Below are 16,738 nucleotides of genomic sequence, written 5' to 3' on the forward strand. Positions count from 1 at the left end.
ATCGGTCTATTAGCGGTGCATTTATTTCGGCATGGCCACTATCCGTTAGTATACCTGCAAGAAAACTGCTACACCAATTCGCATCAATAAAACGCACACTATACACCAGAAAAGCTAGGCATAGCGGGCTCGATAGCGTGAATGCGTTCTGGCGAGGTCCTTCCTTTTATGATACATTCTGCAGCGCGAAGGAAAGCTGCATTCATTTGGTAGTGTAATTGTACTTAGATATGTGCAGTGCCTGAGCACTGCGACTGCTTACCCAAATCCTTGATGTAAGTAATGCATGGGTTGCGAAGAAAGTCGTAATTCTTTCTGTCAGGCAAGTCTCCAGACCGTTTGGCTTTTGGTGATTGCAAAAACATCAGTGAACATGTGGCTCGTGTGCAAATTTATGCATACTGTGAACACAGAACAGCGTTCTATTCATTGCGATAGCGGTAAGGGGTGCTGAAGCCATGAAAGAAAGCCAAGGATGTGCAGTTAAATGTCACATAATGTTGCTTGAAACGAACATGTTCTGTCTGTTCGTTTTCACGTGCGAATCACTTAGCACTTTCAGATACTCTTTCCACGTTGTATGCAGTAGGGCAGGTGTTCACCATTATCAGTCTTATCCCTATGAAAGTACCATATTTTGTCACATATAACCTGCCCCTGATCTAACCAGCACCCCTAACTTTAACTTTACAGAAAGAAAAAAAATGCATATAACCCCTGCATATATAAACTGCACCCCCACTTTTTAAGCACATTTTTTTGCTTTTTGGTACAGGTTGTATGCAAGAAAATACGGTATATACCTGTGCATATCATTTGACATTTGGCTCATTTGTTTGCTTCAGCTGTCTGCACTGAGGCATGTGTTGTACGTTGTAGTTTTTGCTGCACAGTACAAAGAAGACATACAGTGAACAATAAAGTTAATCCCTTTTTGTTCCTATGCTGACTCTCTCCTTCTGTACTGTGCAGTGCAGCGAATATCCGTTAAGCAACTAACTACGCTCTACGTAGTCTGTGCTTGCGCAAACTTGGGGCTTTTATAGCATAATGATTCAGTTTGCTTGACGTTCCTGTCAACCATCCGAAGAGCCAAACACCATTGAAACAAAATCATTTTACGTTTATCCCAGCTGAATTTTACTTCTACTATCTAGCTTTATTTTCTTTTAAGAGAGATTTGCTCTTAAGTTCCCATAAAATTCAGCCGAAGATCCATGGCTTAATGGGGTAGTATTACTGCAAACAGTGTTTCTTCTTATTCTGGATAAATGCTTCAATTTCGTGTCACTTTTGCTCAAAATTTGATCACTTACTTTGCAAATGACATATCGTATCATTCTATTATGTTCACCTCGCAGAGAGCGGGTACCAGCGAAGCCTTGTCGGGCGTGCATTCCTCGAGAAAGAACTCCACGTCACGCTGTCAGAGAATGCTTCTCAGCTGTAAGCATTTGTGTGTTGTGTTTAGCATTGAGTTGCAAAACGAAGCATGCAGTAATTTTATACTCGGGCATGAGCAACATCTTAGCCTTTTTTTTTTTGCATGTATGTTTTCCAGACCGCTATTGTATTCCATTGTCGAGACCCTCCGGAAAGGCGAGAGAACCCGGACTTCGAGTGTTGAGAAAAGGACGTCTTAGGATGTCAGCCTGGCATTTGCACAGCTTTATAAGTTCAGTACGTCCCTATTGAAGCATTCCATGCGTATTTCAATGACTTTGCGTTGTCCGCAAGATCGTTATGGAAGTTTAACCCCTTAACCATTTAGATGTTTTCAGAACCTTCCTTCCTAAAATGGTTACAATTTTAAAACTTGATATTGAATATTTATCTTCTAAAATGCAAGTTTTTGAGAACAAAAAAATTGAGAACAAAGTCAAATTAGCCTAATGAAGTTGATTGTTAATTACTCTGGGGAAAAAAGACCGGCTACCTACTAATAATTAATAAAAAAAAGAATGTTGTTAAAATTTTTTAGCATTCGGTGAATGGTTTCCTCATTTTGACGATTTTAATCATTCTGACGACGATGACAAGCTTTTCCGTCAAGCGGATGAGCTAGACTCGTCCGAAGCGGTTTGGGGACAGTTCGAAAACTCATCCAAAACAGGGATTGGGTTAATGGAACTTATAGAAAATCTGCATATAGTCTGTGAAATTATGTAGAAATCATACGAATTAACTGGAATGGCACACTGAATGTTTCCATAGGTATTATGCAAAAATGGCTGATTTATGTTGGTAAACTGCCTCATGATATGTTATTAAGTGTATATGTATGTATTTTTTTGCAATGGCTTTTCTGCATACCTGTCTGAATTTTTTTCATTGCACAGTGGAGAAATGTTTGTGCATTTTAGAGTCTGTGAACAGGTGCCTACAGGTTAGACTTGGCCTGCAAAGCAGTGTCTGTTTTTGTCTCTACGTGTTTTTTTTTTGTTTTTTGTAAACAGAACTTGCAGGGGTGCAAAAACACAGGGCACAGTAAACATGATAATGAGACTTTATCGATTAAGTTTGGTGTCACCAAGAAGTGGTGTGTTTGATTCCAGCTTCCCCACCTTATCAACATGCCCTTGATGTAATAAGTTTAAGATGTTTGCACTGTTATGTTGTATGCGATGGAGTAAATATGTTTTCTACATGCCAGTCTTCATCGGTGTTTTGCTTACTTCAATATTCCTTGTAACTGGCTGCCCTTTGCATGTTGCTGATTTTATGCATTCTGCTTAAAAACTTGTCTCGTTTAATTGCCTCGTTTGTCAAACGTCAAAATAATGCCGCACCTACATGCCCATTATCTATTTTGCCCCTGAGACACAACACTCTGTCAAACACAGTTTTGTTTTTGTTTTTGTTTTTTTCTGGACACCCATGGCCTAGTGTGTTGGACTGCGGTTCTGCACAGTACAAAGATAAATAGCAGAACACTGCATGCAAGCTTGAAAAAAAAAGAATGGTGCGTCTTGTTTAGTTGTGTTAAGGGCAAGCTAGAAAAGTTATGCTTGCGCATGTTTAAGTTTCCAAATGGTGCATATTTTCTGGGGCACTTGCAAACATCGTGACACACCTGCAACAGCTAAGGAAACAGGAGAGGTAGGGGCACTGTTATCTATAGATCTTTTCTGGCTGCTTTGGGGGTTGTGGCAGTTTCAATTAAGGCCCAACAGCTCTGATGATGATGGCAATGATGGTGATTCATTTCTCTAATGGCTCACTGTTGGGGAATTCGGCTAGAGAACTAATGGTACATGCGCAGTGAGATTTAGAGGGCTCCCAAGTTTATACATATAAAACCTGGAAAGAAAAAAAAGTTATGATGTGCTACTAGCAGTACTCATGTCCTGCTGGAATGCCCACTCTCGCCGTAATTTCCAAAAGAGGTGAATGCAAAAAACCGAGGACAGAAAGTGCAACAATGGAGCAACAGTTCCAGAGATCATGCCCAGTCATTTGTAGAGTGGAATCACTTGCAAAATTACGTGTAGCCAGGGAAAGTTGAAAAATCTGGGGAAATCCCTGAAAAACTTCAGCATAAACAGTGGCACCGTTACCACCTTTTTTTCTCTCGTTGTTGTGTGGTTCCGTGTTTAGGCGGTGTTGTAAAGGTATTCGCTTTACTATATATTGACGTTTACAGCCTAAATTTAGGAGTTGTGATTGAGCTCGATCACTTCGTCGTAGCGAGAGATTTGCTTTTGCAGGTTAATTAATTTAATTTTGTAGGTTATCATTGCGGTTTTGCCCTTCGAAGCTGGTGGCCGTAGTTTAACCCTATGTCTAAACCCTTGTACAACTAGGCGGGATCATAAAATAAAAAGAATCGCGAAATTTATAAAAAGAAGGAGAGAAACGAGAGAGATTTGGGATGCTCGCGCTAGTTTAGCGAGAACGCAAAACTATGTTGGCAACAACGTAAAGCAGATAGACGTGCAAATAAGTGACCGTTTTATTGCGCGGCGACGAAACCATGGAGGCCGGCAAGAATGATTTCATGCAGCAGTACAAAACAATTTCCCTGAAACTCAAAAAGTGAGCGCCTTTGATCTTACACTTCGTGCGTTGCACGCTCTAACGCTTCTTCAAGCGAAACGTCTTATTTCTGTTGTTGTTTGCACCCTCCGGCTTGGGCTGTATTAAACGTGTTCGGAACCGAGTGACTAGTTCGCTACTTCATCTGCTGATGTGCGTTTCGTCTTACAGGAGATTTCTTCGCAAACCAAATTTGGCCGAAGTCAGCGACCAGTACAGTAAGCGAGCGATTCTTTCCTCAGCGCGATTTCATCGCGACGCGTTTGAACCTCTGTCCTGTCAGCCGCAAGACAGTGTAACGTAACGAAGTTTTACCCTTTGATTGGATGGCCCACTTTCTTTTTCTCCTGCTTTGTCATGTTTCAGGCGCCCTCGGGAAACAGTTGCAGCACCAGGACTGTCCCCATTATGCCGGGATGTGCAGCCTTGCTGCCGCCAAGTAAGTCGTCCGCGTTGTTGTACAGCCGTAAGACGCTCGTGGCTTAACCACCGCAAACGAAACATTAGTGCACTGCTCTATGTGGCCTCCGTGTGTGCGATAACTCTGGGCGATTAATGTCTGTTAGTTCTCATTAATATTATGTCTAACAAAGATAAACGAACCCTTAAATGTTATCTTCTTTCCTTCATTCATAGCGAGGGTCTCGTTCTGGCAGACTTCGTGCCTTCAGGTAGTACGCGAGGGATTTATTGGTCAGCTGCCAGCTCGTAAAAAAAAGATCACGTGCTACGTGACGCCAAAAGCCAGAAAAAGAGTGTTCCACACTCGCCGCTTTGGCTGCGATCGGCGCTGACTAACACTCCTAGGTTTAGATGCACATATATACCCTATAAAGTGGACGGAGGGATGACCGCCGCCGTATCTCGGTGATAGAGCATCGGACGCGTTATTCGAAGGTCGCAGGTTCGGTCTCTGCCGGCGGCAAGTTATCTACTCGTCCACTTTACTTTCTTCACATTTATATCGCAATTATTACAAATAACATCCCCTATACTTTGCTTGGCATTAATGTCTGTTAGTTCTCATTAATAGAGAAATAAACAGTAAGACGAGTCGTTTTGGCTAGCTGTTGCTTTCTTGACGGGCAGTGATGCAGTCTCCGTGCGTCTTGTTGTTGCTGTACCGAACTGTATCGTCAGGGACGACTAAAACAGACAGGCGCTTCCCGGAATATTCACTCGAATAGTAGCGATTGGTTGTTTGTCTTTACGTAACGCCAAGTAAAGGAGCTGCTGCTGGCTGCACTTAACTGTTTAGTGTCACCTTTCGACAAATGAGACAGTGGTCAACAGAAGGACAGGGGCAGTGGATATAGCAGGGAATGCTGTTCTGGACACTGTGGAATTGCACCTAATTATCAGATTTCGTAATGGCACCACTTCAAGCCTATTAGACAGGCCGTGGAAGCCCTCTGGACAAACCAGAGTTAACAAGGTGGTGTCTGCTTTTGGGTTGCACTTGTTTAAACAGTAAGTGCAACCCAAAACCATCCCACAGTTCTAACAAGCCCAAGATACACTACTCGTTGAAGATGGCGAATTGGGCAATGTCCCGAATAGCAGCCCAGGACGAAAAAAACTCACGAGAACGGAAATCTGGGTGAGTTTGTAAGAATTCATCATAGAGCAGGTAGCGCAAAAATTACGGGGACACAAGAAAGCAACATAAACACGAGACAAGCGCTAACTCACGCATTCACCAACATAAACACGAGATAGCGCTCATCTCGTGTTTATGTTGCTTTCTTGTGTCCCCGTAATTTTTGCGCTACCTGCTCCATGAAAAAAACTCGTTTACATTAGGGATTTTTCGAATAGGGGCCCCCAAAAAATAGCGTCAACTCCACTGCGTGTGCGAGAGACCCAAACTGCATTTGGGTTTTGCGTTGGGGATGCTATTTCTCACATTTAGCGGGAGCCCCAAAGCCTGCCCCAAAGGCTTTGCGTCAAACAAACGTGACGGCACCCACTGGAACGACGGCTCTTGGCCAAGACTAGAGTGACCTAGAATATGGGGAATGTCCAAAGCACCGCAGACCCTATTTGAAAACTCTTAGCTCCTGCTGGCCCCAAAGCGAGCACCCGCAAAGGACTCTGAGGCCCCAAACTTTTGGGGCCCCTATTCGAAAACTCCCTATTATCCACAGACTGATATCACTGGACAAGCCGAAAGTGGCTGTGTCTGCAAACACTGGAAGCGGCTATGCTGCTGTAGAAGTGACTATGTCACAGGTGAAATAGCCACGTTTGGAGACAGGAAATGGGGATGGACGGGTGGATGAATGGAAAAACTTTATTGTGGTCCAATAGGTTGCGCTAGTTTCCTAGCTCAAAGTAGGCTATGCCACCATGAAATGCCACAGTTCACTCGAAGCCTGTGTACTTGGGCTTATTGGTGGATCACTCCTCGGGTGTGAAAAACAGCGCCACGGTATCTTCAACGCATCGCAGGTGTGAGCAGTCCATGGGGAACAGCGCGGCTGAAGCCCAGGCACTGGCGCAAGGGGCGCGGCAGTTCTTCACCGCCGAGGCAGACTACCACGCGCTGCTGTGTCCGTCGATCGACGAACACCTGGCGGCGGCAGTGCACTGCTTCTCGCGGGCCATCGACCTCTACGTTCAACTCCAGGAGCCGTCCCTGGCTGCCGCGCTGTGCACCGAAGCCGGACAGTGCCTCCGCTCCATCGACCGAGCGCACCTGGCGATGTCTTTCCTGCAGCGCGCTGTACAGTTGCAGAGCAAGGTGGATTGATTTGATTTGATTTGATTTGATTTTACTTACCCTCAGGGCCTACGGCAATATAGAGGGGAGTGGTTACAATGTAAAAGATGTAAGAAAAATATATACGGCATGAAAATGAAATGTGTAACAAACAAAAACTCCTGATTATACAATGTTAGCTGTGTAAGGACGAGGACTGAAATACAGTAGTGAGTATATAATGCAAACTTGTGTTTTGATAGATACTAAATATAAACCCTTCCGCGGTGGTCTAAGGATCACGGTGCTCGACTGACAATCCATAGGTCACGGGATCAAATCCCAGCAACGGCAGCCACATTCCGATGGAGGCGTAATCATTGAGGCCCATGTAATTAGATTTAGGTGCACATTAAAGAACCCCAGCTGGTCAAAATTTGCCGTAGTCATCCGCTACGGCATCCCTCACAATCATGCCGTGATTGTGGAACGTAAAACCCCAGCAATTATTAATTATACAATATTAACGAAAGCTTTTCGGAAAAGATGCTTATCAGTAATTGTTACAATGTCTTTGGGTAGGTGGTTCCAATCTACTGATGTGCGAGGGTTATAGTGATTGATTGCTTGACTTAATTGTTTATTATAGAGCAGAAAGATTGGCAGCGAGCATGCTAGCCATTGTCGAATGAAGGGTGATGACTGCTAAAATGAAATATTTAAGCTACTTACCAATTTGCAACAAAACTTCAGGCATTCATCTGGAATAAATGAAAAAAAAATTTTGGGAGGTGACCCTAATCCTTGAATTGGTTGTCTGGTAGTGGTATTCACACGATGGCATTCATGTGCCCTGCTGTATTCCTTGGGTTAGCTGTGTTTCGTCGCACTGCCGAAACGGATCTCAGAGGCCACATTTGAAAGAAGCTCGTGGTTGAGATACAGCGACTACAACAGGATACAGCGGTCATACACAGCGGCTGTGGCGTTGCAGGCCAAGCCAGAGGTTGCGGGTTCGATTCCCTGTCACAGCAATAGCACTTTAACAGAGGCGAAATGCAAGAACACCATGCTCTTAGACTTTAGTGCACGTAAAAGGAACACCAGCTGGTCAGAATTAATCTCACATCTCCCACTATGGCATGCCTCATCGTTCCATGGTTTCGGCACGTAAAATTCCCCAAATTTATTATATTTTTCTTGTGTCCGTGTTTTTGTGTGTGCGCCTTCGTGTTCCACAAATTTTTGCCATCTTGCTCGGATTTCTCTTGTTTTGAACCGATGATCTGTTTGACGAGTGAAAAAAGTACTGCAGAGTGGCAAGTTGCATGTGTGACTTTCTTGCGTGCAGTGTGCCTTGGGCTACGTGGATGCGCTTCAAGAACTGGCCAGCTGCCAAATTGAAACCGGTGAGTTCACATAACAAGCAGTGCAACAGTCCTTCTTTGGCTTTTCCTTTTTATACTCATCTCTTCTATTTTGCATTCCAGTTTGTATACTATATGTTGCTGTATCTTAAAGGGGTGGTGCCACCAAATTTGTGGCTTGTGCGTTCTTTCTTGTAAGCGTTTCCTATAGCTCCAGGGAGCATGATGCACGCACCAAGATTCATGTATTTTCGCTAAATAATTTAATATCGCCTCTTGATGTGGACAACTTTCGGTTTCGGTTTCTGGGCGCCGAGGTTGGGCAGTGACGTAGAAGTGTAGGAGGCGTGGTCACGTGACCACACAAGGCTGTGACGCACTTAGCCAGGAAGTGATCGAAACTCGGCGAGCGATGTAGCAACCGATGCTTTGCCGGTACTTTAGTGAATTAGAATATATTCTAGTTCACTACAGTCGGTACGTACGTTGCGGAAGTGGCGGAGGTGCGGAGGTCACTCACGTTACTACAGCAGATTTGGTGTGACGTCACTACAACTTTCGTTGCCCATCCTACAGATCTACGTCAGTGTTGGCGTGCTAGCGATGGGTTTCGATCGGGAGAATGGGCATTTAGGTACACTTTGGAAGTGAATTAAAATATATTCTAAACGTTTGCTGTATCCGACCCTTCGTGTGGAATGTCCTTGCATACAGAGGAAACCCACAACAAGCTTGTTATAGCCTAGAAATTTAATGGCACCACCCCTTTAAACCAATCTTCTTCCTTTAATTGCGTCGAAATTTCGCTCTGCACAAAAAGCCCTGTTTAAGATAGCGTCACTATGGGACAGCCTTTCGTGTGAAGCGTGTAATCCGAAACACAAGCGGGTGCATCATGCGAGGGTTCCGGATGTAGACGTTCCTGAAGCTAATACTTAAAAGAAAATGATAATAATAAAGCACTGCCATTTCCACTTGCAGGAGATGGCGCACAATTACTTAAAGGGGCCCTGCAACCCTTCTTGAACATGGTTAGAAAATGCCGCCGATTGGTAGTCGAGTCTGCTGCAAGCGTGTAAGCCAACCATTGTACCACCGCATGGGGCATAGAATTTACAATTACATTTCAAAGTTAGCTAGAAATCGCTTGCTCCTCCCTCGAAAAATGATGCCGTATACCCGAAATCAACTGCGTCACATTCCAAAAAGCACATCCACACGGCCATTGGCTGAATTTGAGCACTGTGAGCAGCACAGTTACCGCAGTGTGCCCGCGCCACATTCTGCAGTGCTAGAGTAACGCTATAGAATTACACTAGCGCACACTTGCGATCACGCTGAGAGTGAGGCGGGCATTCAAAGAAAAGAAAAGAAAGTGCGCAAGGTCATGATGTGCACTGACGTATGAATGTAGCTTCTTGGCCCCCCCGTGTAGCTTTGAGCATGCTCGCTGGGATGAAAGGAAAGAGAAAGCACTTAGAGCGTGCAATGCATCTCTGTAACTCGGCTCGTACTTGAGAGATTCTAAAATTTCTTACGACAGTAGATCTGTAAGGCAGTAAACTCCGATAGTGAGGTCATTCGATGATTACTTGGACAAGTGTTGCAGGGCCTCTTTACGATATTGAAAACCAATGTCGCTCCTCTGTACAATCTCGGAGATTAAGGGATGCCTTAAATGTTTCCTTAAAAAGCCCCTCATTAGGTTGGAGCATTGCAAACAAGCAAGTGTGGTGTGTAGATCGCTTATTAAGGATTGTGTCTGCAAATTATGAAGCACTTGTGTGCTCTGAAAACAGTTGAAATTTAAAAGTGAACACCACACTCCCTTCTTTTTGCGGGAGCTGCACTTTGAGAGCGAGTGAAAATTAACAAGCACATATCTATATAAGGTGTGCTTGTTAGAATGCCTATGGCCGGTCTGGGTTGCATGCACGCTAATCAGGTTGCAAAAACTTTTGTATTCAATGATATTGAAGATACAGGAAATGCGGTGAAACGTTTAACTTATCAAAGCTGAGGGTCCTCGTTTTCCTTCGTCCACCTCGGTGGAACAGTGGTTATGGTCCTCGACTGCTGACCCCGAAGGCCATGGGTTCGATGCCAGCCACGGCGTTCGCATTTTTATGAAGGCAGCATGGTTGCGACTTGCTCAACTCATCGTCATTCTTTAAACTGGTGTACTCTTGCTTTCCACAGGTGATTACTCCGGCGCCCTGTCGTCGTTCACCGAAGTTTACACAATATCTCAGGAAAAGAGTAAGTGACGAAGTTTGCGATTTTGCAACTTGGGAGAGACATTCTATTTCCCCGTATGATAGCCGTACGGGCACAGTTTGAGCTGTTTCGCCTCGCTCTTCTCTTACGACCACTTTTCTCGGTGTAGGCATGCTCGGTGGTCGCCCTATGGGCGCCATGGCAACGACTCTGGCATCAGCCGAGATCATGCGGCTCCTCCTGCTGTTAGTACTACAGGTAAGGTTGCGTCTATGTTGCAAAGAAAATGGTGATTTTGGATTGCGTATCGTGAGGTCATCATCGCAGAAGCAACGAAACACTTTGCAGGGCTTTGAAAAGACAGTTTTTTTCTTTGTATTTCTTTCTTGTATTTTTTTTCACATGGACAGCTGGACTTGTTGCGTAATAGATAGCTACCCTAAAACACCCGCCACGATGATCTAGTGGTTATGGTGACCGACTGCTGACTCGAAGGTCGCGGGATCGAATCCCGGCTGTGGCAGCTGCATTTCGATGGAGGCGTAAAGCTAGAGGCCCATGTGCTTAAGTTTAAGTGCACATTGAAGAACACCAGATAGCCAATATTTCCGGAGCCCTCCGCTATGGCATCCTTCATAATCAAACTGTGGTTTTGGGACATAAAACCCTAAGAATTATTAACTACCCTGAAACACGTTGTCAGAGCAAATGTGAATGCCTACTCATTTTATCTTTTTTTTTTTATTTGAGTTACCCTCAGGACCGGAGGCATTATAGAAAGGAGTGGAATATTGAGGAAAAAACACATAATACAAACTTTGCTCTGCAAATACAGTAGCTAAAGCAATAAGTAACAGTACAAGCCGTAACAAATAAACAAGAATCAGACGATTTGCAAAAACCAGTGACTTAATTGGTTCGTTGCACAATAGTACACATGTGTTTGAAACATTATGAAAGTGGGAATGATGAACAATGCATATGATTGATCCTGGAAGATTGTTCTAGTCCTGTGAGGTCCTGTGTGGCATTTGTGCTGTTGAGTGTTGTGTTGTTAAGTTCAAAGCCATGCGTTTGGTTCTCAGTCGCTGCAGCACAATTTCAATGGTGAGGGAAACGTGAGAGCACTCGTGTGCGTTGATTCAGCTACTAGTTGAGGAATACCTTGTCAGAAATAATGCAAAGCTCTCAACCATTGTGTTGCTTTGGAAACGAACAATTCAGTGTTGGACTTTTGATCTCGCTTTTTCCTCTTTCTCTAGCCATCGGCGCAAAAGATGCCTGCGGAGCACGCTGCCCTTCTTGACCGTTACCTGTATGACAGCCCGGAAGAGACAACGCCGAGCAAACGTGAGCGCAACGGTATTGCTTCTGTTGGTGTCAAGAGCCACCATACATTGGCGAAAAATTCACGCGCAGTAGAGTCCACAGCAAATTACCCCATTAATTAACCAAAAAAAGACTACTCTTGCTGGGAGAACAAGCTTGGTAAACCAGGCGGTGGGCTAAATTGGTTAAGTTTAGTCGACTTTCTTTGCATAGAATGACGTGTATACCATAGTTGGTTGCAACCCAAGAAAGAAATGTAAGCTCCACCCATCAAAACACAGCGTGCCTACCCTTCGTCTGTGAAAGACGGTCTCCTGGCTGGTTTCCACTGGCACCGTAATTTTTCTCGGCTCATGTAAATAGTGCGCATATTACGAGTTAAAGGTTTGTTGTCATTACTTAAAACATTACATTTGGCTCAACAGCTATGTCGGAATCCCTGACAACATTTATCAAGACATGCGCAAAGCTTTCGGAGGCTGGTGGGGGCAGGATCGATACATGAACTCAGAAAAAAAGAAGATGGCTTTTGCTTTCGAGTCGTCTTGGCTGAATGCACAGGGGACCCTGTGAGCTTTTTCTTTATAAGCTCCCCGGAAAGGTTAAGCCTGCTGGAAAGACAGAAAGCAAGACTGACATTTAAAGAGGAGTGGTCGAACGAGGGATGTCCTAAGCTAGAGGGCTGGGGTTTTGACAGGGAGGCTCACAAGTCTGAGCAAGCAGCGTTTGAACACCATTGCTCCCTTCAAACCAAAAAAGAAAAAAAAGAAGTGCATCACAATGGAAATGCTGAAATACGTTAGTAATACTCAGACTGTCAGTTTGATTGCACGTTTTCTGCTTGTTTCGTTATTTCTTTTAGCGAGCTACCTGAACGAGGACGTTTTCCTGCTCCTGCAATCACTAGTGGTGAGGGTCACCACTACGTTCTCATTTTTTTTCTTTTTTTACTGTGTGGCATGTGTTTTGATTACCGCGATGCCACTTTGCCAATGCAGATGGCGTTTGAGAGCAAGGACCGAGATTCGGTCAAGCTGCTTCAGAGTCATCTGTGGTGAGCTTACCAGTTCGCTTTCATTCAACTTTTGTTGATTTTTTCAACATTCCGACATTGATCTTGAGATACTTCTGCGAACTACGAAGTCGTACTATGATACTTATACCATACTATGAAGTTCGCTGAAAAACTGTGTTTGGAAAGAAAGCAACGGATCGAATTTCAAAGGTTATGAAAAACAAAGATGTTTGCCACAGTGGTACAATGGTTACAGTGCTCTGCTGGCGACCCAAAGGTTGCAGGTTTAATCCTGGCCACGGCAGTTGCATTTCAGTAGACGCGAAATGCTAGAGGCCCATGCACTGTGCGATGTCAGTGCACATTAAAGAAGACAAGGCAGTCAGAATTATTCGGAAACCTGCACTATGGCGTCCCTCGCAATCATATCGTAGTTTTGGCTGGTAAAACCGCAGATATTATACTTGTGCTAATTGTGGACTTCATAGAAATATGAAGTAGAAAGAAAAGCGATATTCTTTCGAGCTCTGGTGCTCGTATCCACTCAAACCTTGATATAACGAACACGTATATAACGAATTATCGGTTATAATGAAGTAAATGAGGAATAGTCGTCATAGATACAGTGCTATGAATATACACTTATAACGAACTTTAGATATAACGAAGTTATTTTTCTGTCTGATGCAACTTTGCTATAATGAAATTTGAGTGTACAGTACTGAAACTCTGTGGACTGCTGAAAGAACAGATCTTTCAGTCGGTAAGCGAGAATAAACGTATTATGTCCTCTCGAAGCAAACATCTTTAAGCTAAAGCTTTCTCGATGTGGTTGTGTCATATGAGCTGCTGGTTCAGTGGAACGTAAATAAATGCCATCCGAGGTGTATAACAAGAGAAAACAGAGGTCAGCCCGTGTGCTACATAGTTATACGGTGTTCTTCAGGCTGCAGGAAAACATCTCGGTGAACTAAGAAACCCATGTTAAACAGATCTCACTGGTGTTCAGAACTCTTGGTGGTACCATGAGTCACTTGCAACTGTATTCTACATAACTGTCGCTTTTTTTTTGCATTCTTACAGTAGTCATGTCACTCTGTGAAGATTGTTTATTTACACTAGGGGTGTGTGAATATTCGAGTTTCGAATTTGAATCGTATAATTCGATTCGACTTTTGAATAGCTAGTATTCGAAAACGCGAGGAATGTCTGAAATGCGAGGAAGGTCAGTGGTGCAACTTGGTTAGGGTGGGGTGGCTAAAACTAACGCTAACGCCGTTACAGTAAGCCTTTCTTTGAAACTTTCACCGATATACTGGTTCAAAAGCGAGCGCATGTTTATTTTAAAGGAGTTTAGTATGTCATTACCGCAAGTAAAAAAAAAAGACACATGAGAAAACTGTAAAACCCTTCACAACTTCACTTCCGAAACGAAGGCAAGGACTTCTTGCGTAGTTTGGTCGCGTATGCCGCAAGCGCCGTAAAACGTCCCTACATTGGCCCATGGTGACCCTCGGTGACTGGTTTCACTTGTGAAAACTTGTTCACGCTGTGCAGTCACCACTGCAGCACCACACCATTCGTTCAGAAACTCCCATCGTTTCGGTGCGCAGTTAAAACACTGCTGTGAAGTGGCGCCCGAATATTTTTTGGTCCTGGAGCACTCATGACGATGAAGCACAACATAAGCGTTGTCAGATGAGCCGTGTTACGCGACCGCTGGGGGAAAAAAAAACTACCTACAGTACCCCTCTCTGTTAGCCGTTAAGACGTTAGGAGTGCCGCTGCTGACCAGAAAAATGGCTTTTCTATCAACATGCCTGCACGCCCGTAAAAGCTAAAAAAAAAAAAGGAAAAAAAAAACCCTTCCAAGCAAGCGAATAATATAGCTGTCACCGTCTATCATATTTACGCGTTTGGTGTAAATAAAAAATAAGATAGTTCCGGGTCCTACCGTTTTCAACTGCAGGAAACACCGTGACATCACGTCGAGAGAGCCTGAAGCCAGATCATGTGGAACAGCTTGTGTTTCTGCATGACGTTTATGTTTCGGTAGCAGTCACTCAACGCATTATGTACTCGAAGACATGAGCAGATTTCATTTCTTTGTTCTTTCTTTCAATTTTTAGTAAAATCTTTTGCATTCGATATTCGATTCGATATTTGACATTTTTGGCCACTATTCGGCACTATTCGATTCGAATTTCATTCGAGATGAAATTTCACTATTCGCACACCTCTAATTTACACGAATGAGATGTTTTTTTTACTTTGTGCATGTCATGCTGTACAGTCAAACATCATGAAAACTTAGTTGCATCCGACATGAAAATGGCTTTGTTGTAGTATTGAAAAACTTTTCAAAGGTATATTCTCAACACTGTATCAATGGCAAGACTATTCCTTGTTACGACTGATAATTCATTATATTCGTTTCCTGCTAACCTGTACATGTGCACACATAATAGATAACGTAAAAGTACTGAAGAGCTGAAGTCCCAGTGTAGATGCGCAGCTGCAAGCACAAGTGCAACATGAAATAACTAATAAAAAGTTTTAGAATTAGGTACCTAGGCCTTGTGTTGTTCTAGTTCATTGGGTCTGTGCAAGCACACCATAGGTGTTTTAGAATAGGGCTTGTCCACTGTAAACTCAAAATGCAAGTGAACCACGCTCAAATGTTCGTGACATCAACGTAAGGGAGCTTTGGGGGTGGCTCAAATATGCGTGCTCGTTTTGAAAAACAGGGGCCGAAACATTAACCTTCCACTTCCCCAAGAGTGGTTCGTGTACACCGCATGCGCAGTGGTGACAATAGAAGGCAATCACGTACGCCAAGCTCTGCTTACCCTATTCTAGTACTGTCCAATAGTATCACAGATTGAAAGCTCATAGCACAAACACATATCCATTGGCTTTGCAGAGTGTTGCACTACACACAAGTTACTAGCAAGCACCCGCATTCCAAAATAGTTTTACAATAGTGCTTAAATTTGCTTGGTTTGTGTGTGTGTGTGCGCTCACGCGCACACACACCCATGCATGCGAATGTGTGGTACTGTGCAAGGAAAATCCTATCTTAAAGCAAAAAGGCACACTGCAGGAACAAGGACATAAGAAGGGAGGAACCGACGACACAAACACATATCTGCATAACTGTATTCTACATAACTGTTGCTCGTCCTTCTTGCCCTTCTTATGTCCTTGTTCCCACAATGCGCCTTTTTGCTTTAAGATATGAGCCGTTACTAACTAGCCCAAATGGCTGTTTTGCTACAAAAAAAAGAAAGAAAAGGAAAATCCTGTACATCAGCAACTGCTTTCTTTCTTTCTTTCTTTGTAGGCCTTTGCTGAAGGCTGAGCAAAACGACCTTCTCCACGAAGCAGTCGACAGACTTTGCAAATGACCGTGGTGCAAGGACAGTCACGCTGCACAAGCGTTGTGCAGTCATTGCCGTATGCAACGTTTTGTTGCCTGTATATAACGTCACTGCCAACACCGGCAGTATTGGGAAACGTGTTTGTCCGCATTGTACAGCGTCGGCATTCCGATGAGGCTTGCTGTTGGAATAGACTGCATACCTGTAAATTATTGAAGAAAGTCACAGACGCAAGCCCCGACAGTTGAAAAAAAGAACAGGCTGTGCTTTTATTTCTTAAAATTGAAAGGTGCACGATCCATTCCAGGATAAAATGACTGTGGGCTGATGTCAACTGCGTTGGCCACGGGAACGTGTACAGCACAGAAGACTTGTGGAAGTCAGGAATGACTTGTAAACCAACACAAAAGACGAGTAAATTGTGATCTAGTACCAGCATCCGAGCAAAGATGTGCTTTGGGTGTGAAACGCAGCTTTGTTTCAAGATAAAATGACTAGTTGTTGAAAGCAGTACTTGCGAGGCAGTGAAGGTGATCTATTGTGACTAGTGACTAAATTCACGTGCTGGCTCAGAATGGTGGAGTCACTTTGGATGCATAACATGTGAGTATTACGTAAATGGAATGACCAGACTCTTGTAAAAACACCAAATAAACATTATATTGAACTTAAAACAATGTCCAACTTGTTTTTG

The 16,738-nt window shown here is 43.7% G+C and overlaps 1 protein-coding gene across 2 annotated transcripts; it reads left to right on the forward strand.

Moving 5' to 3' along the window:
* Positions 1–3,898: 3,898 nt before the first annotated feature.
* LOC119399936 (40-kDa huntingtin-associated protein) lies at positions 3,899–16,710 on the forward strand. 2 transcript variants are annotated; one of them, XM_037666831.2, is made up of 11 exons: positions 3,899–4,035; positions 4,207–4,253; positions 4,402–4,474; positions 6,487–6,778; positions 8,088–8,145; positions 10,303–10,362; positions 10,490–10,578; positions 11,583–11,670; positions 12,512–12,558; positions 12,648–12,703; positions 16,008–16,710. In XM_037666831.2, the coding sequence occupies exons 1-11, from the start codon at positions 3,974–3,976 to the stop codon at positions 16,069–16,071; spliced, it is 936 nt and encodes a 311-aa protein (XP_037522759.1). In that variant the 5' UTR covers positions 3,899–3,973; the 3' UTR covers positions 16,072–16,710. The 2 variants fall into 2 exon arrangements, with proteins under 2 accessions (XP_037522759.1, XP_049273858.1); XM_049417901.1 differs by lacking the exon at positions 16,008–16,710 and having other exon boundaries at positions 12,648–12,707.
* Positions 16,711–16,738: the final 28 nt, after the last annotated feature.

The sequence above is a fragment of the Rhipicephalus sanguineus genome, chromosome 7, assembly GCF_013339695.2.
Source record: "Rhipicephalus sanguineus isolate Rsan-2018 chromosome 7, BIME_Rsan_1.4, whole genome shotgun sequence".
Taxonomy (NCBI): Eukaryota; Metazoa; Arthropoda; class Arachnida; order Ixodida; family Ixodidae; genus Rhipicephalus; species Rhipicephalus sanguineus.